The sequence below is a fragment of the Taudactylus pleione genome, unplaced genomic scaffold (assembly GCF_031769625.1).
Source record: "Taudactylus pleione unplaced genomic scaffold, aTauple2 ptg000199l, whole genome shotgun sequence".
In the NCBI taxonomy this organism is placed as follows: Eukaryota; Metazoa; Chordata; class Amphibia; order Anura; family Myobatrachidae; genus Taudactylus; species Taudactylus pleione.
Genome location: NW_028284601.1, coordinates 5,887,956 through 5,909,703, shown reverse-complemented (window position 1 = coordinate 5,909,703; position 21,748 = coordinate 5,887,956). Strand labels below are relative to the sequence as shown.

Sequence of the window (21,748 nt, the reverse complement as noted above, 5' to 3'; positions counted from 1 at the left end):
CTATCAGTAACATCAATGCACATCGAGCGGCCATCTTACGCTTGCGGCAGGTCTGACCTGCCGCAGCCTTGGGAGCTCTTCTGACACGCAGAGCTACATATGCCACCTCAGTGGCTAATTTATGCACACCCTTGAAATGGCGTTCAAACGGACAGGCACGCCTGCGTTTTTCAGACCATCCCCAAACGCTGACAACCTCATTCTGCGATGGATTCCTCTGTGCGTCCGTAATTGCAATGCAATTGCTGCGCTTGCACATTGCGACTTATATGCATGCGCGATGGCAAACAATCGCTTGATCTGCGTGCATAATCGCCCTTGCGTCTAACTCTCAATCAGGCCAATAGCATAATACCATAAAAGAGCAATTTATTAACAAAACTGCCAGAAAAGCCATATGGCCAGTCCTGCCCTGATAGCGGGCGATTACTAACAAATTGCTAGATATGACAACCGTCATCAACATCCGTTTTCACCCGTCCCTGGCCACATGCATATCATCTGTCTGTCTTTTTCCAGCTCTGCATGTGAACGTATTTGCATGAACGTGTTCTTACTGTACATTGCCTATGACAAATCGCCCATGCTCTATCCCCATGTGCCCATTCGGTAATAAGGCTCCCTGAATCGGTTGCAAAAAGTTGTAAGTCGGCATTGGAGCAACTGCGCAGAGTCACAGTTCATGTGCTGAGTGAAAATGTGCAATTTGCAATGTTAGTGCTCACTCCCCATGAGCCCCAAAATACAGTACTGAGGAGTTTCATCACATCAAAAGCAAAGCTGTGGTAGGCTCTATGGATCAATTCTCATCAGCTGCTGGACTCACTGGGTTCAATTGCCATTGCTGTCATCATCTCTGGTTTCTGGTCTCGCTAAGCCCAACTGTCCATGTCCTAGACTATGGAGCAGATGCCGGGCCTGATTTAGAGTTGTTGGCATATCCGCAAGGAAGTGTTTGTGTAATACCGTACAACTGACATGCTTGTGCATCATAAAGCGTTAAATATCGCAGATCCAAATGCTGCGCAACATTGGATCTTCTACAAGACCATTGGCAATCTAAATAACCCGGAAGTTACTAAGATTACCCCTTGCAGCTCTGTAGCCGAGGCGAGGAAGTCTTAGTCGGAAGACACAGACCCTGGCCACGCCTGCAATATGGGGGTGACAATTTTTCATGGTGACCTAATCGTTTCATATCTTTCTGTCATACTCTTCTCTATTGCTAGTGTTCCTGCTAGAATGCGGGCAGGGCGCAGATTCACGGGTAGGGCATCCTCTGCGTGCCCTCCTGAAAAGGGGGCGTGGCTGATCAGGGAGGAGGTGTGTCCTTGTGACATGCCCCCAATTTGTCACACTTGGGGGTGTGCCCTGCACTTAAGGCGGTGCTGGGCTTCCCCCAAGTTCTCCCCTCATGGTGAATAGATGCTGTGCGGGTGGTGAAGGCACAGGGGAGGCTGTTTTAGCTGGGCGCCACTAAAAGGGCAGGGCCCATTTTGCCCTTTTAAAATCGGGAAGGGCACGGCACCCCGCTAAAACAGCCTAGCGGGAACACTATACTATCTTGTGTGACCAACAGTCTCTCTGCTTCCCAAGGGTTCCCTCTGACACCTTGGGGGTATTAAGGAGAGCCAGACTAAGTGGTTGAAGTCTAATTACAGTGGCGCATGCGATAAGATTAGCTTTGCAAAGATAGAGGTGTGCCTCAGCAGTCTCTGTAGATAGCACTGCCAGCTTGGATGGGAAGGTACCATACAATAGACCCTCCTTTAGCTGGCTAACAAAAGGCAATATGGACTGGCCAGTCCAGGCTACTGTATATAGGAGGAAGAGTGCAGTGACAATCCGAAGGCTGATAAGTTGACATTACAGAAAGCTGCCATGCACTTCTTCCCAGCGTTCTAAAATGCGGTATGCAGTCGGGATGCCGACGGTCCAAATGCCGTCCATCGGCATCCCGACTGTCTAATCCCGGCAGGGGTCTAATGACAGGCATCGAAATCCCGACGCCTGTCATTTTACCTACGCCGGGAGCCCGACGACCGGCATACCAATCAAAGGTAAGCCGGCACGCGGACAGCCACGGGGGGAGGGTTAGGTTAGGGCTCCCAGGGGGGATTTAGGGTTAGGCACCCCCCAGGAGGGTTAGGCTAGGGGAAGGGGGGGGTTAGGGTTAGGCACCCCCCCCCGGGAGACTTAGGGTTAGGCTGCGGGGAAGGGGGGGGTTAGGGTTAGGCACTTGGGCAGATTAGGGTTAGGCACCCCTAAGGGAGGGTTAGGGGGGGAGGGGGGTTAGGTTAGTAAATAGTTAAAATACTTATGTATAGGAATCTTCACTGCTGGTCTTCCACTGTCGGGATTAGAATCGATCCCCTAAAATGCTGACACATTAAGGATCAAGATGATGATTTTTTTTGAGGGATCCATTGTAGGGCGCCCGACCAACTTGGCTTGGGAATACTCTGAAAATATAAAAAGTTGAGGAGGGCTCCCGTTATAGCACAATGATGTCATCAAGCTCTTCGTTAGTAGGAAAGACATATTACAAAATCTATAAATGACTTTGCATCTTCTCATGTACCAAAATAACTTGATATCATTACATAAGCAGCTGGTTAATGTGTCCATATAGAAATGTAAAATAGCCATTCAGGGGAATTGCCAATCTAGCAGAGATGTATATAAGTATCGGGCATATGCTATGGTTTATATGGATTATGGTTTATATGGGCATATGCTATGGTTTATATGGGCATATGCTATGGTTTATATGGTTATGGTTTATATGGGCATATGCTATGGTTTATATGGGCATATGCTATGGTTTATATGGTTATGGTTTATATGGGCATATGCTATGGTTTATATGGATTATGGTTTATATGGGCGTATGCTATGGTTTATATGGGCATATGCTATGGTTTATATGGTTATATGCTATGGTTTATATGGTTATGGTTTATATGGGCATATGCTATGGTTTATATGGTTATGGTTTATATGGGCATATGCTATGGTTTATATGGTTATGGTTTATATGGGCATATGCTATGGTTTATATGGTTATAGCTTATATGATTTCTCTGACTTTATCATTCTCAATTATGCAACTGTCCTAATGCAAACCGATGAGAATATGATCACGTTACTGTGTAAGATGGTATATGAATAAGTTATTTAGCAGGTGCTTCACTGAGTGATTCAAATCACACTTCCGGACATGCCGGGCTGCCCCCCAAGCTCTCCCTTCTCTCTATTCACTGGCGGTAATCGCTACCCCACAGTTTTCTCCACCCGCAGGACACTGCGGCCCGCGGGTGAGGACGGCACCTGCAGGCTGTTTTAGCGGGGCGCCGCCAAAAGGGGCAGGGCACATTCTGCCCTTTTCAAAGCGGGCAGGGCACTGTACCCCACTAAAACAGCCGCCGCTCCCAGCTACTTCCCACAAACGCTCCCTGACTGTCAATCACGCTGTGAGTAAAAAGTCGGTGCAAACTACTACGGTAATGTACCTTGATGCATGTGCAGTGCGACTTAGAATTCACAGATAATCGCTCAAATGCGTAGTTATCGGCATTACGTCCATCTACACCTGTTAGCAAAGTTAATTTGCAATTGGTCCGGTTTCCACTAATGTTGCTGTTCAGTCACTTTATATAGATGTCTATACAACGTGCAGATCTCGTGTGCTCTGACATGAAGCCAGAAGGGGCAAGTGAAGCTCAACCGACGCGTTTCATCATATGTCACATCATGACATGTGACATATGATGAAACGCGTCAGAGAGCTCACTTGTCCACTACCCGTGAAGAAATAATATTATAGAGCTGAGGTCCAGCTCAAAAGAACACTAATGAAGAACTGACTGGGGTCTAAAATTGAGGGAGGTGTTTGTAACTTTCCTTGCGTGTTCAACCCCAGGGAAGCAGAGGTTATGCCCATTGTACTGTGGGCCTGATTCAGACCCGCTCGCGAGCGCTGAGCGCTTGCAAGCGGGTCGATGGTGCCCTAGTGCGCATGCGCACGGCGGAGGGAGTTCCGTCGTGCGCATGCGCGACACCCGCATAGCGACAGCTTGCCGTCGCTATTGGTCTCGCACCAAAGGGGGCGTGCTGTCGATGGTGAGTGACAGCACGCCCCCTTTGTTGGGCGTGCTGGGGGCGTTGCTGCCAAGACGGAGGCGTTCCCATGGGAACGCCTACCGTCTGGGGCCGGCCCCACTGACATCACTAGTGATGTCAGTGGGAGTGCTTTTGGCTCTGATAGAGCCAAAAGCACTCCTGGGCTTGCGGCAGCGAGACCCTACCGCAGGGTCTCGTCGCAAGCCCGATGGTTGCGATGGTCTTGACCATCGCGACCATCTTTTTGGCCGCTCGCATAAGCTGTGGGTGGTGACCCACAGCTATGCGAGCGGCCAGGAGGCCTCTCCAATTTTATTTAAGAGGGCCCTGATTCAGAGCGAGCGCTCTTATCGGAGCGTCCGGCTCTGAATCAGGCCCTGTGCCCCCAGAGTACATTATGAATCGTAATAGCATAAATGTATAAAAAATTGTGTTGAATATAAATGTAAAAATATATTTAAAAAGCAAAACAAAGCAGAACAATATAACATTTTAGGAGACGTTTTATTTACTGTGTGCCGCTGTCCTAGTTGCAGAGTGTGAGGCTGCTGCGACCTATCAGAGGAGGGTGCATTCGTCACAGTACATCCTACTCGTTCCCCGACGTTAAGGAGAGGGTGCAGCTATACCTGAGCCGCCATTCTCCAGCCTATCAGACTTTAATGAATTGGAACACCCAGTACAAATACTGGAAACTACAAAATAGTAACCAGTAAGTACACGTATCTCCTCTTTCCGTCTTCCTAATATTATTATAGATTTCTTTGTCTCTCTCTCATTACTATTTGTAGTTGGATTTGTGTATCACTGGTTTGCTTGTCTGTTTTAGGCACTTCCTCAACACTGAAAAATTGTATGGAAAAAATGCTGCTGCTGTTCATTACACCCTATCTCAAAAGGGGGCTGTAAGGTATGAATCGGGATTTCTTACTTTGTGCATGGCGGGAGATATTAAAACTAGTTTGCATACACGTAACAATTCTGACTTGTCGGCATGGCCATCAAAGGGTCTCCCATCCAGGGGCGGTTCTAGACCTTGTGGAGCTCAGGGCGAAAGTGGCAGCGCCGTGATGGTCTCAGACAGTGGAGCTGCAGCGGACAAGGTGAGGACACTGTGGCCGCAGCTCCCCGGGCAATAGCCCTGCTTGCCCGCCCCTAGTACTGCCACTGCTCCCACCAATGGTGCCATCAGTAGTTTACATCGATGGCAAGAGACCATTGATGGTCTGATTAGAGAGGTGGCGGGACACGGTGGGCCAATCAGGTAAGAGGTTGGGGCTTTGTGGATGTCATCAGGGGCGGAGCTAAGGTCTATGCCCTCAGCGTCGTTGGAAAAAAAAAACCATGCTGTATGCCTTCAATGGTGGAGAACAATCGGATCTCTGCCATCGATTGCAAAACCATTAACCATGAGCGGCAAATTAATATTTCTTTATATAGCACCGGCATACTGCATAGTATTTTACAATTCGTAACAAAAACATTAATAAAACATAGTACTGGGTATTTACAGACAGACATAAAAGTAATAGAGTAGTGCTTGTAAGCTTACTGGTACATACATACAATAAGATATAAGTGTGCTTTCCATTATTCTCTACCTAATTACAAACCAGAAGATCCAGGGAAGCATGACACAAAGGAAATGTGTTTTTCTTCCTCAGGGTCCATAGGGCTCCACAGGGAGACAATGGGGGTGTAGGCGGTGGACAGGAAGACCAGACACCAAACAGCTAAGCTTTTGCAATCCCAGAATGTTTTGGTCCCCCCCCCTATACCCCGCCCCCTGAGCCGGGACTCCACTAGACCACCAGGGCATATATACTGGTGCTAGAGACCAGGGAACCGGTGGTTAAAAGTCAGCCAGGGAAGGTCAGCTCTCTGTTAATGCGGTCACTAACCCAGCTCGGAGTGCCACTGCTATCTTGCCGCCCTGAGCTGATCCTTCTCCCCCACCCTCCCAGAGATCTCCAGCGGCCATTTTCTCTATGCTGCAGCCACAGCGCTCTCTGGGAATGCTGGGTCCTGTCCCCTTACATACCTCTCCTAGGAGCCAGGTTATGTAGCGCTATAGCCTACCAGCCACTGCGGTCTGAATAGTTGATTGTAGTGCCCTTTGCAGTCATATTGATTTCTGCATTGTATGTGACTTATGCTAGCGCTGTCTGTCTGTGTGTTTTCACTATACTGTCAGCTTATGCCTTTCCATTTTTTCTCACTATAACCCTAACATACCGGTACATTGTACTTCACATCTGCTCGTATTTGTGAAGGCTGTCACATACTGTGCGGTTGCACTCTGCTCAGTGCCATATTCTGTGCTATGTTCTCCTGCAGCTGTATCTAAGCAAAGGTGCCTCCTATGCCTTCTCCATGGGTAGACATACTTTCTAACTCAGTACAGAGTCTAGCGGCTACCTCCACTGCCTTTCAAATATGTTGAGAAGCCCCTATCCAGTAAATCTACTAAACGTACTGTGCTATCCTCACAGTCTACACAACTCTCAGATTCTGAGGTGTCATCTGAGGAGGCAGAAGACGCAGCTCTCTCTCTCTCCGAGTCTCCCTCAGGGGAGGAAGAGCCTCAGTCTAAAATAAATGTACCTGCTTTAGTGCGAGCTGTCAAATCAATTCTTCAGCTAGAAGATGTTGAGCCTACTCACAAAACAACCACTGTTTAAAAGATAGAAAGTGGTCTTAGCGGAGTTTCCTCACTCGGATCAGCTTTCTGAACTCGAATGAAGCTTGGAATACTCCCAGTAAAAAGTTTTAGCCACCAAAACGCCTGTTTTCTTTTTACCCTTTTCCAGCAGCTGATTGTACTAAATGGGTAGCTCCACCAGCTGTAGATTCCCATGTCACACGTCTGATTAAAAGCTGTACGTTACCTATCCCCCTATGGCTTCCTCCTTAAAGCACACGACGAATAGGAAGATTGAAACTTGTCTCAAGTCTGTGTATTCTCTTACAGGAACTATTACTCATCTAGCAATGGCCACTGCCTGGGTGACAAAAGCCATTGAGAGCTGGGCTGATGCTCAGGAGGAATCATTTCCCTCGGATGCTTTCCAGGGACAGCTATCCTATATCTCCCACATCAGGGATGCAGCCTCCTATTTAGGAGACACAGCTTTGGATACTGGTCTCTTGGCCTCCAAAGCGTCTGCTACTTCGGTGGTAGCTCGCCATATCCTTTGGCTTCATTCATGGAAGCGGACTCGGACTCTAAGAAGGCCTTAGAATCACTGCCCTCAATGGGGAGATCCTCTTTGGTCCGGAGCTGGATAAGATTATGGCTACCTTGGCGGCATCTAAGACAGCCTTTCTGCCATTGGCATCTACACCGAGGCCTCAGATGTTCCTCCTTTAGGTCCTTTTGTCCCCAGGCAAAAGCTAAAGGCCAGTCCTTTCCTCTGCAACTGGCTTCCACAAGGGAGTCCAAGCCCAGGACCAAGCAGGCCTGGGCCACCAGACGTCCTGCTACTAAATCCGAGGTCAAGCCGTCAGCCTGACGGGGCGGGTGTCACGGCCAGGGTATTTCAGCATGGCGCTAGGCGAGTGTTACCTGTGAGGTCATTGTGGCGCGGGCTGTCTGGTGGCGGAGCTGGTGTCTGGCGGGGGGCTTTGGCTGCGCGCGTTGTTGTGCGGGCCTGTTGTCACTCTGCGCTGGTAAGGCCTGGCGGCGTCTCCATTCCGTTTGGCATGGGCGCCGCCATCTTGCCTTCTGGCCATGTGATGCGGCTGGCCAATCCTGGTGAGTCACATGTTCCCTCCGGCCAGTAACAGCACGGCATGGGGTATTTAGGAAGGGTCAGTGCCTTCCTTCTTTGCCAGTGCAACGTGTATCTCAGCCTAGCTGAGAGGGAGTTCTCTGTGCTTTCCTGTTCCTGTGAATTCGCTGTCTGCCAGTCTGCCTGTCAGCTCCTAGCTCCCACTGGACTACCCCACTTCCTCCATCACCCTTACCCATACCTGAGTGCCTGAGCCTGCTGACATCCTGCGCTTCAGTTCACTACCTGTATACCTGGCTTGTTTATTTTCAGTTCACTACCTGCATACCTGGTTTGATTATTTTCAGTTTCACTACCTGCACACCTGGACAGCTCTAATTGTTTCTACTTGGACATTAACCCTTTTACTCCCACCACAGAACTCTTGTGCACATTTATATATTCCTGGACTTTTATTTACTGCCATTATATGTCTACTCAAGCACTTTTTAAAAATCCTAGTTTTATTTTCAAATCTGCTTCTGTGATCGCTCCTGCTACCACCCCGGGTCCACAAACAACCCAGAACATCACAGCGGGTCTCCCCCTGGGGGATATCGGAGTAGGAGGCCGACTTCTTCAATTTGCCCAGTGCTGACGTCAAACCACCACAGACTCTTGGGTACAAGAAGTGGTCTCTCATGGGTACGTCTTCTCATTCCTAAGGTGCTCCCACCAGCAGTTCTTTTACTTGGTTGGTTAATCAACTGGAAAAAGTCCTCCCTTCACAAAGGATGGTGCATTTGGGAGCTCTTCTGGATTCTCAGGCTCAGAGAATCTTCCTGACAGTAGACAAGATCTCAGTACTGCAGGAACGGGTGCGCAGGTTACGCCACAGTCGTCGAGTGTCAATTCACTCAGCAATGCAGACCTTGGGGTCCATGTTATCCACCTTCGACATGGTGGAATTCGCTCAGTTCCACTCCAGGCCCCTACAACACCTAATTTTATCCAGGTGGAATGGGCTGCCTCATCTGAACAGGTCTCAGGCGATGATCTCTCTCCGGAAGTTTGCCTGTCCCTCTCCTGGTGGTTACAGACATCCCCCTTGAACAAGGGTCGCCCCTTTTGGATCCCGGAATGAGTACTTCTCACCACGGAAGCCAGCCTCCGCGGGTGGGGCGCAGTGACCGGCCAGCACTACTTCCAAAGTCGCTGGACTCCGGCCGAGACAACCTTACCAATCAATTTCCTAGAACTCCGAGCCATCTACAGAGCTCTCACTCCTGCTCAGGATATTCAGGGCAGACCAGTACAAGTACAGTCCGACAATGCCACAACGGTGGCCTACCTCAATCACCAGGGAGGCACTCGAAGTCTGTCAGCAATGGCAGAGGTATCACGCATTCTCACATGGGCAGAATGCCATCTTCCCTGTGTTCATCCCCGGGATTCTCAATTGGGGAGCGGATTTCCTGAACCAACACGACGTGCATGCCGGGGAGTGGTCTCTACACCCAGAGGTCAATTCATGGTGGACAAGTTGGGCCTTCCAGACGTGGATCTCATGGCCTCTCAACACAATCGCAAGCTTCTGGTCTACGGATCCAAGACAAGGGATCCAGAAGCAGCCTTCGTAGATGCCTTATCAGTGAAATGGACCTTCCATTTGGCATACCTATTTCCTCCAGTCTGCCTTCTTCCTCGAATTCTTAGGAAATTTCAAGCAAGACAGAGGCACTGTCCTGTTGGTAGCTCCGGCTTGGCCCAGACAACATTGGTACTCCGACCTTCAGAGCCTCTCCATAGACGTTCCTTTCCCACTTCCTCAACGTCCGGTTCTGTTGCCTCAGGGTCCATGTCTACACCTGGACCTGGTCCGTCTGTCTTTGACGGCGCGGCTCGTGAGACGTCCTTCCTAAGGTCCAAGGGTTTTTCTCGCTCTGTGGTCCAGACCGCGCTCAAAACACATAAGCCGGCCTCCGCCCGGATCTATCACAGAGTATGGCATGCATACTTCCAGTGGTGTGCTGCCAGAAACCTTGATCCTTAGGTTTTTCGGATTTCTAGAATACTTGCCTTACTTCAAGCTGGATTGGATCTTGGACTCCGCCTAGCCTCTTTGAAGGTGCACGTTTCTGCTCTCTCCATCTGGTTCCAGCGGAGAATTGCTCCACTGCATGAATGTTCACACCTTCCTTCAGGGTGTCCTCCGTATTCAACCTCCCTTTGTCCATCCAGTGGCTCTGTGGGATTTGTCAGTGGTTCTCGAAGCACTTCAAGGCCCTCCGTTTGAACCCCTGGATTCAGTGGCTATCAAATGGCTCACTACGAAGACTCTAACTCGCCCTGGATTTCTTCCCAAGGTTGTTTCTCATTATCACATTAATGAGGAAATTGTGGTCCTGGCCTTCCAATCACCAGACATCTCGGAGGATGAGGTCCGTGCTCTGAGAATCTATGTGGACCGTACAAGTTCCATTAGGAAACTGATTCCCTCTTTCTCCTATATGGATTCCACAAGAAGGGCTGGCCAGCTAACAACAAACAGACTCCGGCCAGGTGGCTTCGCATGGCTATCTCACAGGCTTACTTGCAGGCTGGTCTTCCTGTGCCGGCTACTGTCTCTGCTCGTTCGACTCGCTCTGTGGGTCCCTCGTGGGCAGCCCACCGTGGCGCATCTGCTGAACAACTTTGCAAGGCGGCCATGTGGTCTTCTATCCATACCTTTCTTAGGTTCTATGCCTTCGATACATTTGCCTCTCAGGATGCTTCATTTGTACTCCGGATTCTCCTCTCCGCTCAGGAGCGTCCCCACCCTTGAACAAATGCTTTGGGACATCCCCATTGTCTCCCTGTGAAGCCCTATGGACCTTGAGGAAGAAAAGGAGAGTTATGGTGGACTTACCTTTGTTAACTCTCTTTCTTCGAAGTCCATAGGGTCCACAGGGCACCCGCCCCAACACACCTGGCTTCTGTGGGTTACGTTTCTTGGTCACTGGTTTTTTTCTCCGTTGTGTGAGAGTGTGATTCTTCAGTGTACCAGTCGTCCTTCTCTCCTGCTCCTGCCTTGGGCTTGTTGACAAACTGAATGCCTCAGGGGCGGGGTATAGGGGGGAAGGACCGGAGCATTCTGGGATTGCAAAACCTTAGCTGTTTGGTGTCCGGTCTTCCTGTCCACCGCAAACACCTCGTTGTCTCCCTCTGGACCCTATGGACTTTGAAGAAAGAGAGTTAACAAAGGTAAGTCCACCATAACTCTCCTTTTTTTTTTTTCTAATTACATTTTGCAATTTTTATTCAAAGTTATCAGTATTTCCATCGATATCTAGTGAAAGTTCAATTGTTATGTTATTTATATGGCACTTCACATTTAGGCTGTAGCTGTAAAGAAAAGTACTTTCAGGATGTTTATGCTGTGAGATCTTTCCCTCAGGTTCAAGGGCCACACAGAGTGGTACCGGCAGGAAGGTGGGCAATTCAGCTGGGATTTCCTGCAGCACAAGGACGTGCCGGTGGAAAGCGTGGACTTGAGTGGTAGCACATTGAACTACATGGGCCTGAGCAATATAGGTGAGAGGTCACGTGATCATTTTTTAAAATCAATCTAACATCAAATTATTGTTTTCTTGACAGTGCCTAGTATAGGGAATTGCGAATGCAAGATAGAGGTCTGTGTGTTTGTTATGAGCAAATTTATAGGTTAATTCAATTAGGATCGAGTCCTGTGATCCGTTTTCACAGCGAATTTGCATTTTTTGTTCGCACCCCTCTGAGCAGGTGAAAAGGTAGAATAAATTGTTATTTTAAGGTAAACCTGTCGGGATACAGGGCCTGATTCAGAGACTGACACTAATGTGATCGCAGTACCTACGTAAACATCAGTGACATTGAAGCACACCGGCGGCCATCTTACCCTTGCGGAAGGTCTGACCAGCCGCAGCCTTGGGTGCTCTTCTGACACACACAGCTGCATATGCATTCGCAGTGGCTAATTTATGTACGCCCATGTAACGGCGTTTAAACGTATAGGCACGCCTGCGTATTTGTGACCACTCCCCATTACCACCCACAAACGCTGGCAGTCTATCACTCACTTAATGATGGATTCCTCTGTGCGTGCGTAATCGCAATGCATCCGCAGCGCAGTGTGGTACATATGCAATGGCAAACAATCGCTCGATCTGTGTGAAAATTGCATTAGCGTCCATCTCTGAATCAGGCCCACAGTGCAGAACCTCTGGTACACCCCTCCTAATGAACAATTATGCACTTGGAGGGGTGTAAATGGCATCATTTGGCATAAAATAAATGTCATTTTTCAGTAAAAAGCTCAAAAATGGGTTAAATAATGTTTGACATGTTTCTAGAGGTGTAAATAGTGTGGGACATGTATGTGGAGGTGTAAATGATGTGGGACATGTATGTGGAGGTGTAAATGATGTGGGACAGGTATGTAGAGGTGTAAATGATGTGGGACTTGTATGTGGAGGTGTAAATGATGTGGGACAGGTATGTAGAGGTGTAAATGATGTGGGACAGGTATGTAGAGGTGTAAATGATGTAGGACAGGTATGTGGAGGTGTAAATGATGTGGGACATGTATGTAGAGGTGTAAATAATGTGGGACATGTATGTAGAGGTGTAAATGATGTGGGACATGTATGTGGAGGTGTAAATGATGTGGGACAGGTATGTAGAGCTGTAAATGATGAGGGACAGGTATGTGGAGGTGTAAATAATGTGGGACAGGTATGTGGAGGTGTAAATAATGTGGGACAGGTATGTGGCGGTGTAAATGATGAAGGACGGGTATGTGGAGGTGTAAATGATGTGGGACAGGTATGTAGAGGTGTAAATAATGTGGGACAGGTATGTGGAGGTGTAAATGATATGGGACAGGTGTGTGGAGGTGTAAATAATGTAGGACATGTATGTAGAGGTGTACATAATGTGAGAGATGTATGTAGAGGTGCTGTATTGATGTTTTTTTTTAAACAGTTTTATTGACAGATTGACAAAGAAATCCAAATACAAAGTCAGGTACAAATATTTGTTAGAAAATATCCAATAGCCTATAAACTGTGATATACAAAAATACATACCAACAAAATATAGACAAAACTATAGCTCACACTTATGCTGGGCATACACTGCCAGATAAAATGTCTGTCAGAACGACAGACATTTTATCTGGCCGGCTGCCAGCCGCAGATGTCCGCGGCATACACTGTGAGAGAAATCTCACAGTGTATAGCCCGACATCAGCGCTCCGCCCCCGGGGGAGGAGACATTTCCCTGTTCCTTCCGTAGGAAGGAACACAGGAAATGTCTGTCTGTCGGCCGCGCTGGGCATACACTGCCCGATGCGGCCGACAGTTTACCGGGTAATATCGCATCGGACGGGCATGCTGGACAATCAAGCATGCCCGACCGAGCAATATTTAACCCTCGGTCGCCCCCCCCCCCACGCTCCAATTATCGCGGCGATCCGCCGATATCGGGCGGATCGTCCCGATAATTGCAGCGTGTATGGCCAGCATTAGCAATTTTGGCCACAAGACCAACTGCATCAATCAGAAAGGCATACAGCACCTAGGATTTCCAAATTGTACCATTCCGTTAAACCAAAACATTTTCTTAATGCTTCTTTTATTATATCCGAAACTGTGTGAATATAGGGAAGCCAGGTTTCAAAAAATGTTTTGTTTGTTCTTCCTTATGTTACGAAGCTTCTGTCCAATCCATGAAAAATAAAAAGGTAAATTTGTGTGACATAAATGTATAGGAATTAGGGATGTGCAGGCTCGGATTAGTTCAGATTTTCCCACCAAATTCGTATTTTTCCGCCAAAATCGTGTCTCAAAGAGGCAAAACGTCATCTTTCATGGACAAACATCATCATTCCTGGACAAAAAGTCCATGAACGATGATGTTTGTCATGAAAGATGACGTTTTGCCTCTTTCTGAGACCCGATTTTTGGCAGCCGAATTTGGCGGGGAAATACGAGCTAATCCAGGCCTGCACATCGATAATAGGAATGAGTCAGTTGAAATCCACTGTGATAAAATAGCCTTTTTGGCAGCTGCTGACAATTTAATAAGTAATATGAGGTTGCCCTTTGTCAAACCATCATCACTACCGTTGGGGTAGATACGCAAAAAAAAACATTCTTTAGTAATTTAAAATGTTATCTCAGAAGGTTAACAATATAATCTTGGAGAGTCTTCCAGAATATCTAAACTTGAGAACAAAACCAAAAGCAATGCATAATATTTGCATCCGGGGTATCGCAATTTATAACAATTAGAGTTTATCGCGTCCCCTATAATATATTTTAATTTTGGGGTGAATTATATGTTCTGTGTAAAAAATTTTGGTGCATTTCGGTGTAGGAGGATGAAAACAAAAGTGTATTGAGTTTGGTATAAACTTCCAGAATATCCTTCATGGAACGATCAGGGAAATCTATCCTCCATTTTAATAAACCGGTCAAACCGGTTTCTATATTAAGGATAGGGCAGGAATGTGCATAGAAAGTGGAAAGAGGGTCCTTAGGGTTAAAAAGTAATATTCTGTCCAGAGAGCAAAGCTGGTTTAACTTTGAGCCTTGAAGTATTTTTTGAGCATAACTCACCGCTTGTAAAAAGGGAAATAGTGGTATAGAAAGAAGAGGAAATTATCCTGTAGCTGTGAGCGAGAGATAGGTGACATATTATCAATATTTAGAAACTGATACACGTAACATAATCCTGCAGCGTGCCACGCCTTGAAAATTTTAAGAAGTTGCATTCGGTATGAAATTCGGGTTGCCCCACAATGGTAAGAATAAAGAATTGGGTTTTGATACTTTCAGGTTGGATCTAATTAAACTCTACGCCATACACGTAGATTGTATCAGGATAATTTCCTTTATTGAAGCTGGGAAAGATATTGAGGGGGTATATTGAGGGGGTATGCAGTAAGGAAGTCAAATTGTAGTCAGGGATAAAGGCCTGTTCTATATGCCGCTGCATATAAACATCAGAGCCCCCAATCCTATCACGTGCCATTCTGTAGTGTGCAGCCAGAGCATAGGTACGGAGGCACGGCAGATTGACACCTCCCAAGTTCCGACTTTGCTGTGGTTTAAACAAAGATACCCTAGGGCGTTTACCTGCCCATATACATTTTGTCAGTGCTCTATTTGGTATTGCCAGTTCTGTTTTAGATGGTATTATAGGGAGCATTTGTAAAACATAAAGAAATCTAGAAAAACAAATCATTTTGTGTAGATGGCATCTCCCTAAGTAAGATAGAGGAAGGACGTGACCATCTATTAAAATCCAAGGAAGTCCGTGATACAAGGGGGGAAAAATTAGTATCATATAGTTTGGTAGGGTGTGATGGAATTTTAATTCCCAAATAGGTGATGCAATTCTCAGTAGCCCATTTGAAAGGAAATTGATCTCCCCAACCCAGTTTGGCCTCAGGAGAGAGAGCCAAGGCAACAGTTTTAGTGCAATTTATTTTAAATCTCGATATCATTTCAAAAGAATCAAGTAAGTCCATCAAGTATGGCATTGATAATTTTGTGTCTGCAAAATATAATAGTAAATAATTCGGTAACGCAGAGCATTTGATCTCCGTTTGTGCAGCTTGATAGCTTCCCACCTAGTTTCATTAAAAAAGGACCTAATAAGGGGTCTAGGGCCAAATTAAATAATAGCGGAGACAGCGGGCAGCCTTGTCTCGTACCACGGGTAAGAGAAAAGGGTTGGGTGTTGAGATTGTTGACAGTTAGAAAGGCTCTCGGTGTGTGATACACGGTGTTATAGACATGGGTAAATTCTGGGCCAAAGTTCTGAAATTAAAGTATCCTGTTTAAATGTGCACAGGAGACACTGTCGAAAGCTTTGTCTGCGTCGCAACTAATGACTATATTGCCCCTCTCCCTCGCTGGGTTTTGATCATAGCTGCAACGAGAGTTCTAATATTATCTACCGATTGGTGGTTTTTAAGAAAACCTGTTTGAGCGGGGTGTAGTATTTTAGAAAAATCTGCTGTAGTCTCACAGCCAATAACTTGGTAAAAATGTTGATGTCTTGGTTCAGTAAAGAAATCGGTCAATAGGAAGCGACCAGTGTAGGATCTTCGTTCGGCTTTGGAATCAGAATAACTCGTGCAATATTGAAGTCCGGTGGAGCCTGTCCACCCTGAATAACAGCATTAAATAGACTGGAGAGGTGAGGAAGACGTTATGGGGAAAGGAGTTTATAATAGGCTGCGGATAGGCCATCTGGGCCTGGTGTCTTTCCTGTAGTAAAGTTTTTATAATCGGAGCAATTTCTTGTTCTGTAATTGGAGCTGTTAAATTTCCCTGTCCTCATCTGATAGTTTTGGCAAACTAGCCCTTTCCAGGAAATCTCTACCCAGGGACAGATGATCTGGGGATTCCCTAAAGAAAGACTCAAAATAGTTAAAGAATGTCTTGCTAATCTGATCTGGTTTAGAGCTAAGTGAGCCCAAATTTGTTTGAATGGAAGAAATATGTTTAGGTGCAGTCGAGGATTTCACCAAATTTGCTAACCGTTTACCAGGGCGATTGCCCCATCTAAAATATTTATTGTTACGGTAGGTGAAATCTAGTTGGGCCTGTTCTTCACATAAGGTGTCGTAAACAACTTTAGCATCTTTATATGACAATCTGTTCAATTCTGAGGGGTCCATCAAAAGGTCAGAGTATTTAGCAGATACTTCCCTAGCAGCCTGAGAAAATCTCTGCTGTAATACTTTCTTTTTTGACGCAACATATGAAATTAAGTGACCCCTCAGAACTGGTTTTGATGCCTGCCAAAAAAGATTAATGTCCGCAATGTGGATCACGAGTGATGTCAGTAGGGCCGCCCACAAACAGCAGGCATTCCTGCAGGAACGCCTCCGTTTGCCCAGCCACCCCCCTGCCCGCCACCAAAACGGGGCAAGCTGTCGATCACCATCGACAGCTGCCCCGCTTTGGTGCGAGACCCATAGCGACGGAGCGCCCGTCGCTGGCCGGGTCTCGTGCATGCGCAGTGGGGGACCATCGACAAGCTTGCGAGCGATGTGCGCTCGCGAGCGGGTCAGAATCAGTCCCTGTGTTCACAGTTGTCAGTAGTGTAATTGAGAAACGTCTGCTGTATATAATTTTGGAAATCCACTGAGGAAGCCAAGTAGTCAGGAAAGCGCCAGTTATATGATGAAAGTTGAGGGACATCTAATTGTATCCATAGTTTAACGGGCGCGTGGTCAGAAATAAGTATATCTTCAAGAGTTGCGTCTACAACTCTATGCACTAAAGTGTGTGATGTCACCCAATAATCCAAACCCAAAGAATCTATTAACAAAGCAGTGGTAGTGGGGGATGAACGGCTGCTTCCCTCACTTCTAGGACCACCTGAGACATCTAGTGAGGGGTCTAAAACCACATTGAGATCACCTCCCAGAATCAGGGGGCCATCCACCCACGGTAATATGGTTGTATATAAAATGGAAAAAAATTCCGCATTGGGACCCAGAGGAGCATAAATATTAGCCAGGTTGAAAGTTTCAGTATTAATTATTACCTTCAATAACAAGTATCTACCTTCTGGGTCTACCTTGTCCTCCTTAACCATATAAGTAAGACAGTTACTAAATAATATGAGTACACCCCGTGTCTTGGTTGTATAGGACGCACCTCTATATTCTCTCAGCCATGTGTCTTTTAAAGTATTTGGGTCAGTACAGCGCCAGTGTGTTTCCTGTAAGAAAACGATGTTGGGTCGGTATTTTTTGAGGTGGCGCAGTACTTTCTTACGTTTAGTCGTGGTGTTTAACAACTCAACATTCCAAGATAGTAGTGTGAGATTTTTTTTTAATTACTGTGGAGTGAGTTATTTGTGTATGCAAACTGGTCATTAACCTATTCCAACATCGGGAAAATAGACAAAGAGAAACCATCTAAAGGGTCTCCCAAGCTCGTCCCAGCGAGTAAGCCAGGGAAAACATAAACAATTTAATGATATATCACTGTATAAAACCAAAAAGGACCTGACAAATGTAATAAACAGAGCGTTTGCAATAGGTATATAATCTGTCAATGTTTTTATATTTTAACTGTACCCAAATACGCAATTGAAAAAATTACCTCAATAACCATTGGAGCTCAGCAAGATAAGAATTAACAAAAGAAAAATAATAAACGGGAAAAATTTTTGAGAGAGCCGTCAATAGAGCCCCCAACCACACAATAGACACATAGTATCTCAGAAATTAGTAACCAGAGTGAGTGAAATATTTCAAACATTAGCATTGTAAAATATCTAGAAAGATCAACTGCAGAGATTACAACAATATGATACTTATCATCCACGGATGTATAAGGACCAGGACAGTCCATGGTTTTCACAAAGTTTTGTGGAGCAGTTGGTGAGTCTAGGTAGTAAGGTTTACTGTGGTGTATAATTACTCAACTTAGCAGGGTAGAGCAGGGCAAAACGGATGCCCTTGGAAAATAGCTCTTTACGGACTGGTGAGAACGCTCGTCGTCTGGAGGAGACTCGGAAGGAAAAGTTTTGAAATAGAAGGAATTTAGGGCCTGATTCTGACCTGCTCGCGAGCGCTGGACGCTCGCAAGCGGGTTGATGGTGCCGAATTGCGCACGACGGAGGGAGCTCCGTCGTGCGCATGCGCGAGACCCGAATAATGACGGCCAAGCCGTCGTTATGGGTCTCGCACCATAGGGGGCGTGCTGTCGATGGTGAGTGACAACACGCCCCCTTTGGTGGGTGTGCCGGGGGCGTGGCTGCCAGACGGAGGCGTTCCCATGGGAACGCCTACTGTCTGAGTCCGGCCCCACTGACATCAGTAGTGATGTCAGTGGGAGTGATTTTGGCTCTGATAGAGCCCAAATCACTCCAGGGCTTGCGGCAGCAAGACCCTACCGCAGGGTCTCGTCACAAGCCCGATGATCGCGATGGTCTTGACCATCGCGACCATCATCATGGACGCTCGCTATAGCTGTGGGTGGTAACCCACAGCTATGCGAGCGTCCATGAGGCCGCTCCAAGTTGAGGGAGGAGGGCCCTGATTCAGAGCGAGCGGCTCGGAATCAGGCCCTTAGATCCTTCCTAGACCAGGCTGCTGGATTTACGATATGCCTCCAGAATTCGCATTTTATCGAGATAATTCAACAATTTGAAAATGAACGAGTGGACGCTGTTGTGTCTGCTGTCCATCACTGCCTACACGATGTGCTCTCTCAATCATCAACGGTATAGAGCTAGAGGTTATTCCCAAAGTCTCAGGGAGCCAGGTAGAGACTACTGTGTGGAGATCTTTGGGTTTGACTGTTTCAGGGAGACCAATTATAGTGTTCACTCTAGCTCCAGCGGCAGGCAGGGCACCGGAGCTAGAGAGGGCATTTCTGCGCGCGCCGAAAAGGGGGCGTTGCCATTGAAAAGGGGTCGTGTCTATATGACGCGTCACCTTTTCGTCACTCTTGGGGGCGTGCCCGGCACTTACGGACACGCCGGGCAGCCCCCAAGCGCTGCTGACAGGTAGAATAGATGCCGGGCGCATGCGCCCAGCGTTAATTCACCGGCGGTGATCGGGTCACCGCACATTTCCCCACCCGCGGGACACTGTGACCCGTGGGTGAGGACGGCACCCGCAGGCTGTCTTAGAAGTGCGCTGCGTGGTGAGGGCAGGGCGCTTTTTGCCCTCCAGAAGGAGGGCAGGGCGCTTTTTGCCCTCCAGAAGGAGGGCAGGGCGCAGCGCCCCGCTAAAACACCCTAGCGAGAACGCTAGATTAGACGCAAGTTTTTTAGTCTGTTTTGATTTTCGAGGTTTTCAACCTTATCGTTTAGTGCTGCAGTAGTAGAATTGTGAGAGTGTAGCAATGATTTGGCTTCATGAATATCATCTTCTAAAGTCGAGATACGATCCTCAGCTTCAGTTAATCTCTTGGTGTGCTGGGATAATTGGGCTGTAGCTGCATTAAAGGCTTCCATAAGGGGCCAACTTTATGTCTAGAAGAGGTGAGCTGATATCAGAAATCTCTTTGGCTCTTTCTATAGATAAAGGACTGTATTTGTTCGCATCAAACGGTGTATCCAGAGAGTCGTTTTTTCCAGATGATGGTGGGGATAGGGAAACATCGGAGGCTGAGGCTGTCGACTTGGTTCTGGTCGCCTGTGGATTCCGAGGGGATCTGGGTGCTCTCTTAACATAACTCTCCATATTCACTGTGGTAAGGTTCTCAAGGGGAAAACAAAAATATATAATGGAGATGGTGAAACACAAATCAATGTGGTAATGAAGATACGTAGCTGTAGTACTTGAAATTCACCACTAGATGGGGACCACAGCCAAGTAATCAGATCTGTGAGGTGCAGACAACTCAGGCAGTTCTTATTCAGAGGAAAGGAGATCAGTAAATGCTGCTACACGTACCCTCCACGGCATGGAAGGGGTGCAGCTCCCAGTGCAGTGCACGACCGCACACAATTTCACGCTGCAGGACTGATGGAGGGGAGTCACATGTATTACAGCACTCGCTGAATGCTGTGAGCACACTTGCCTGTCATCCAGGGATCGCGCAGCACTCCAGAAGACTCCTGCGTTGGAAGACCCAGTCCGGCTGCCAGCATCCAGGGAGGTGATCAGTGGGAGAGGTAGGATCTCCGGAACCAGGCAGGTAATTAGAGGTGACCTGTCACCGGGGAGGGTGAGATGCAGGGGTAGCGTGGGCAGGCTCCGGCAGCCAGCGCGGTGGAGGGAGCCGCTCGTCCTCACATGCTGGATAGCGCACCTCAGTCAGTGCGTCACGGAGGCTACACAGCCCAGGTTCCGGCGGTAAAGCGTCTCGGAAGGGTAAGAGACGTAACGGTCTGTCCCTCTCCACTCCGGCAGTAAGGTGGGGGAGGTGTGAAGCCCCTAAGTCCCCAAAAGCAGGGTATAAGGGACAGTGTAAGGAGCCACTAGCCGGAGCTCAGCTAAAAAGCGGCCATGTTAGCTGGCCCGCCCACCGGAAGTGTAAAGATGTTTTTTTTAAACTTGCAGATGGGAGCCACAAGTGGCTTTTCCAAAGTGTTAACAGACATATAAAAACCCTAAAAAATCACTTTACAGACATTATCTGAAGCCTAAAATCCCACACGCTGCCTATCACTCTTCCACCATTACATTTTATACTTTTTATGAATTTCCAGTATCTCTCTTATGGCCACCCACAGCCTTCTATATGGCCCTGCTATCTTGGTTGCAGCCCAGGATGATTTCTGCCAGGCCGCTTTTCGTAGGAAAAAATGGAGTCATCGTCTCGAGTCTGTATTTGGTGGAAGCACACATTGCTGCTATGTATGTGAGTTATAAGATGCAAGATCACTTTTGCAAACTCGCATCTAGTAGATCTAAACCCTAAAGGTGCATACACACTAGACGATATGCTCCCTGAGCGATATCGTCTAGTGTGTCCCCGGCATGCTGTGCTCAATGTCGTTCATGACATTGAGCACAGCCGCTGAATGATATCATTAGCGATATCGTTCAGCGCCGGGCTCTCTCACCCATTCCCTGACATGCAGCAACCTTACGAGGTCGTCAGGTTGGCCTGCATGTCAGCGCGATGAACGATGATGACGAACGGCCCGCGGGAACGCGCGTCGTCGTCATCGTTCATCTTTTTTGTGTTAAAAATGGACGATAAAGTGGACGACTGAACGATAACGATATCGTTATCGTTCAGTCGTCCACTTTAATCGCCCAGTGTGTACGCACCATGGGTCAATTCAGTCTCCCTTTTGTCTGGCCAGACCACTGTGAGAGGACTTTCACATATCAATGAAACTAACAAAAGTGTGGTGAGAGAAGTGAAGAGCCAGTGACGGATCCAGGGGAGGGCGATCGCCCCCCT

The 21,748-nt window shown here is 47.4% G+C and overlaps 1 protein-coding gene across 6 annotated transcripts in view; it reads left to right on the top strand.

Moving 5' to 3' along the window:
- Window positions 1-21,748, top strand: part of DMAC2 (distal membrane arm assembly component 2) — a 47,980-nt gene that overhangs the window by 3,260 nt on the left and 22,972 nt on the right. For 4 of the 6 annotated variants that reach the window (XM_088477065.1, XM_088477068.1, XM_088477067.1 and 1 more), the window contains 3 exons: window positions 4,653-4,834; window positions 4,952-5,032; window positions 11,269-11,405. In XM_088477065.1, coding sequence (XP_088333191.1) covers window positions 4,653-4,834; window positions 4,952-5,032; window positions 11,269-11,405 — 400 coding nt within the window. The remainder of the gene's footprint in view (window positions 1-4,652; window positions 4,835-4,951; window positions 5,033-11,268; window positions 11,406-21,748) is intronic. The other 2 variants (XM_088477070.1, XM_088477069.1) reach the window with 1 other exon arrangement.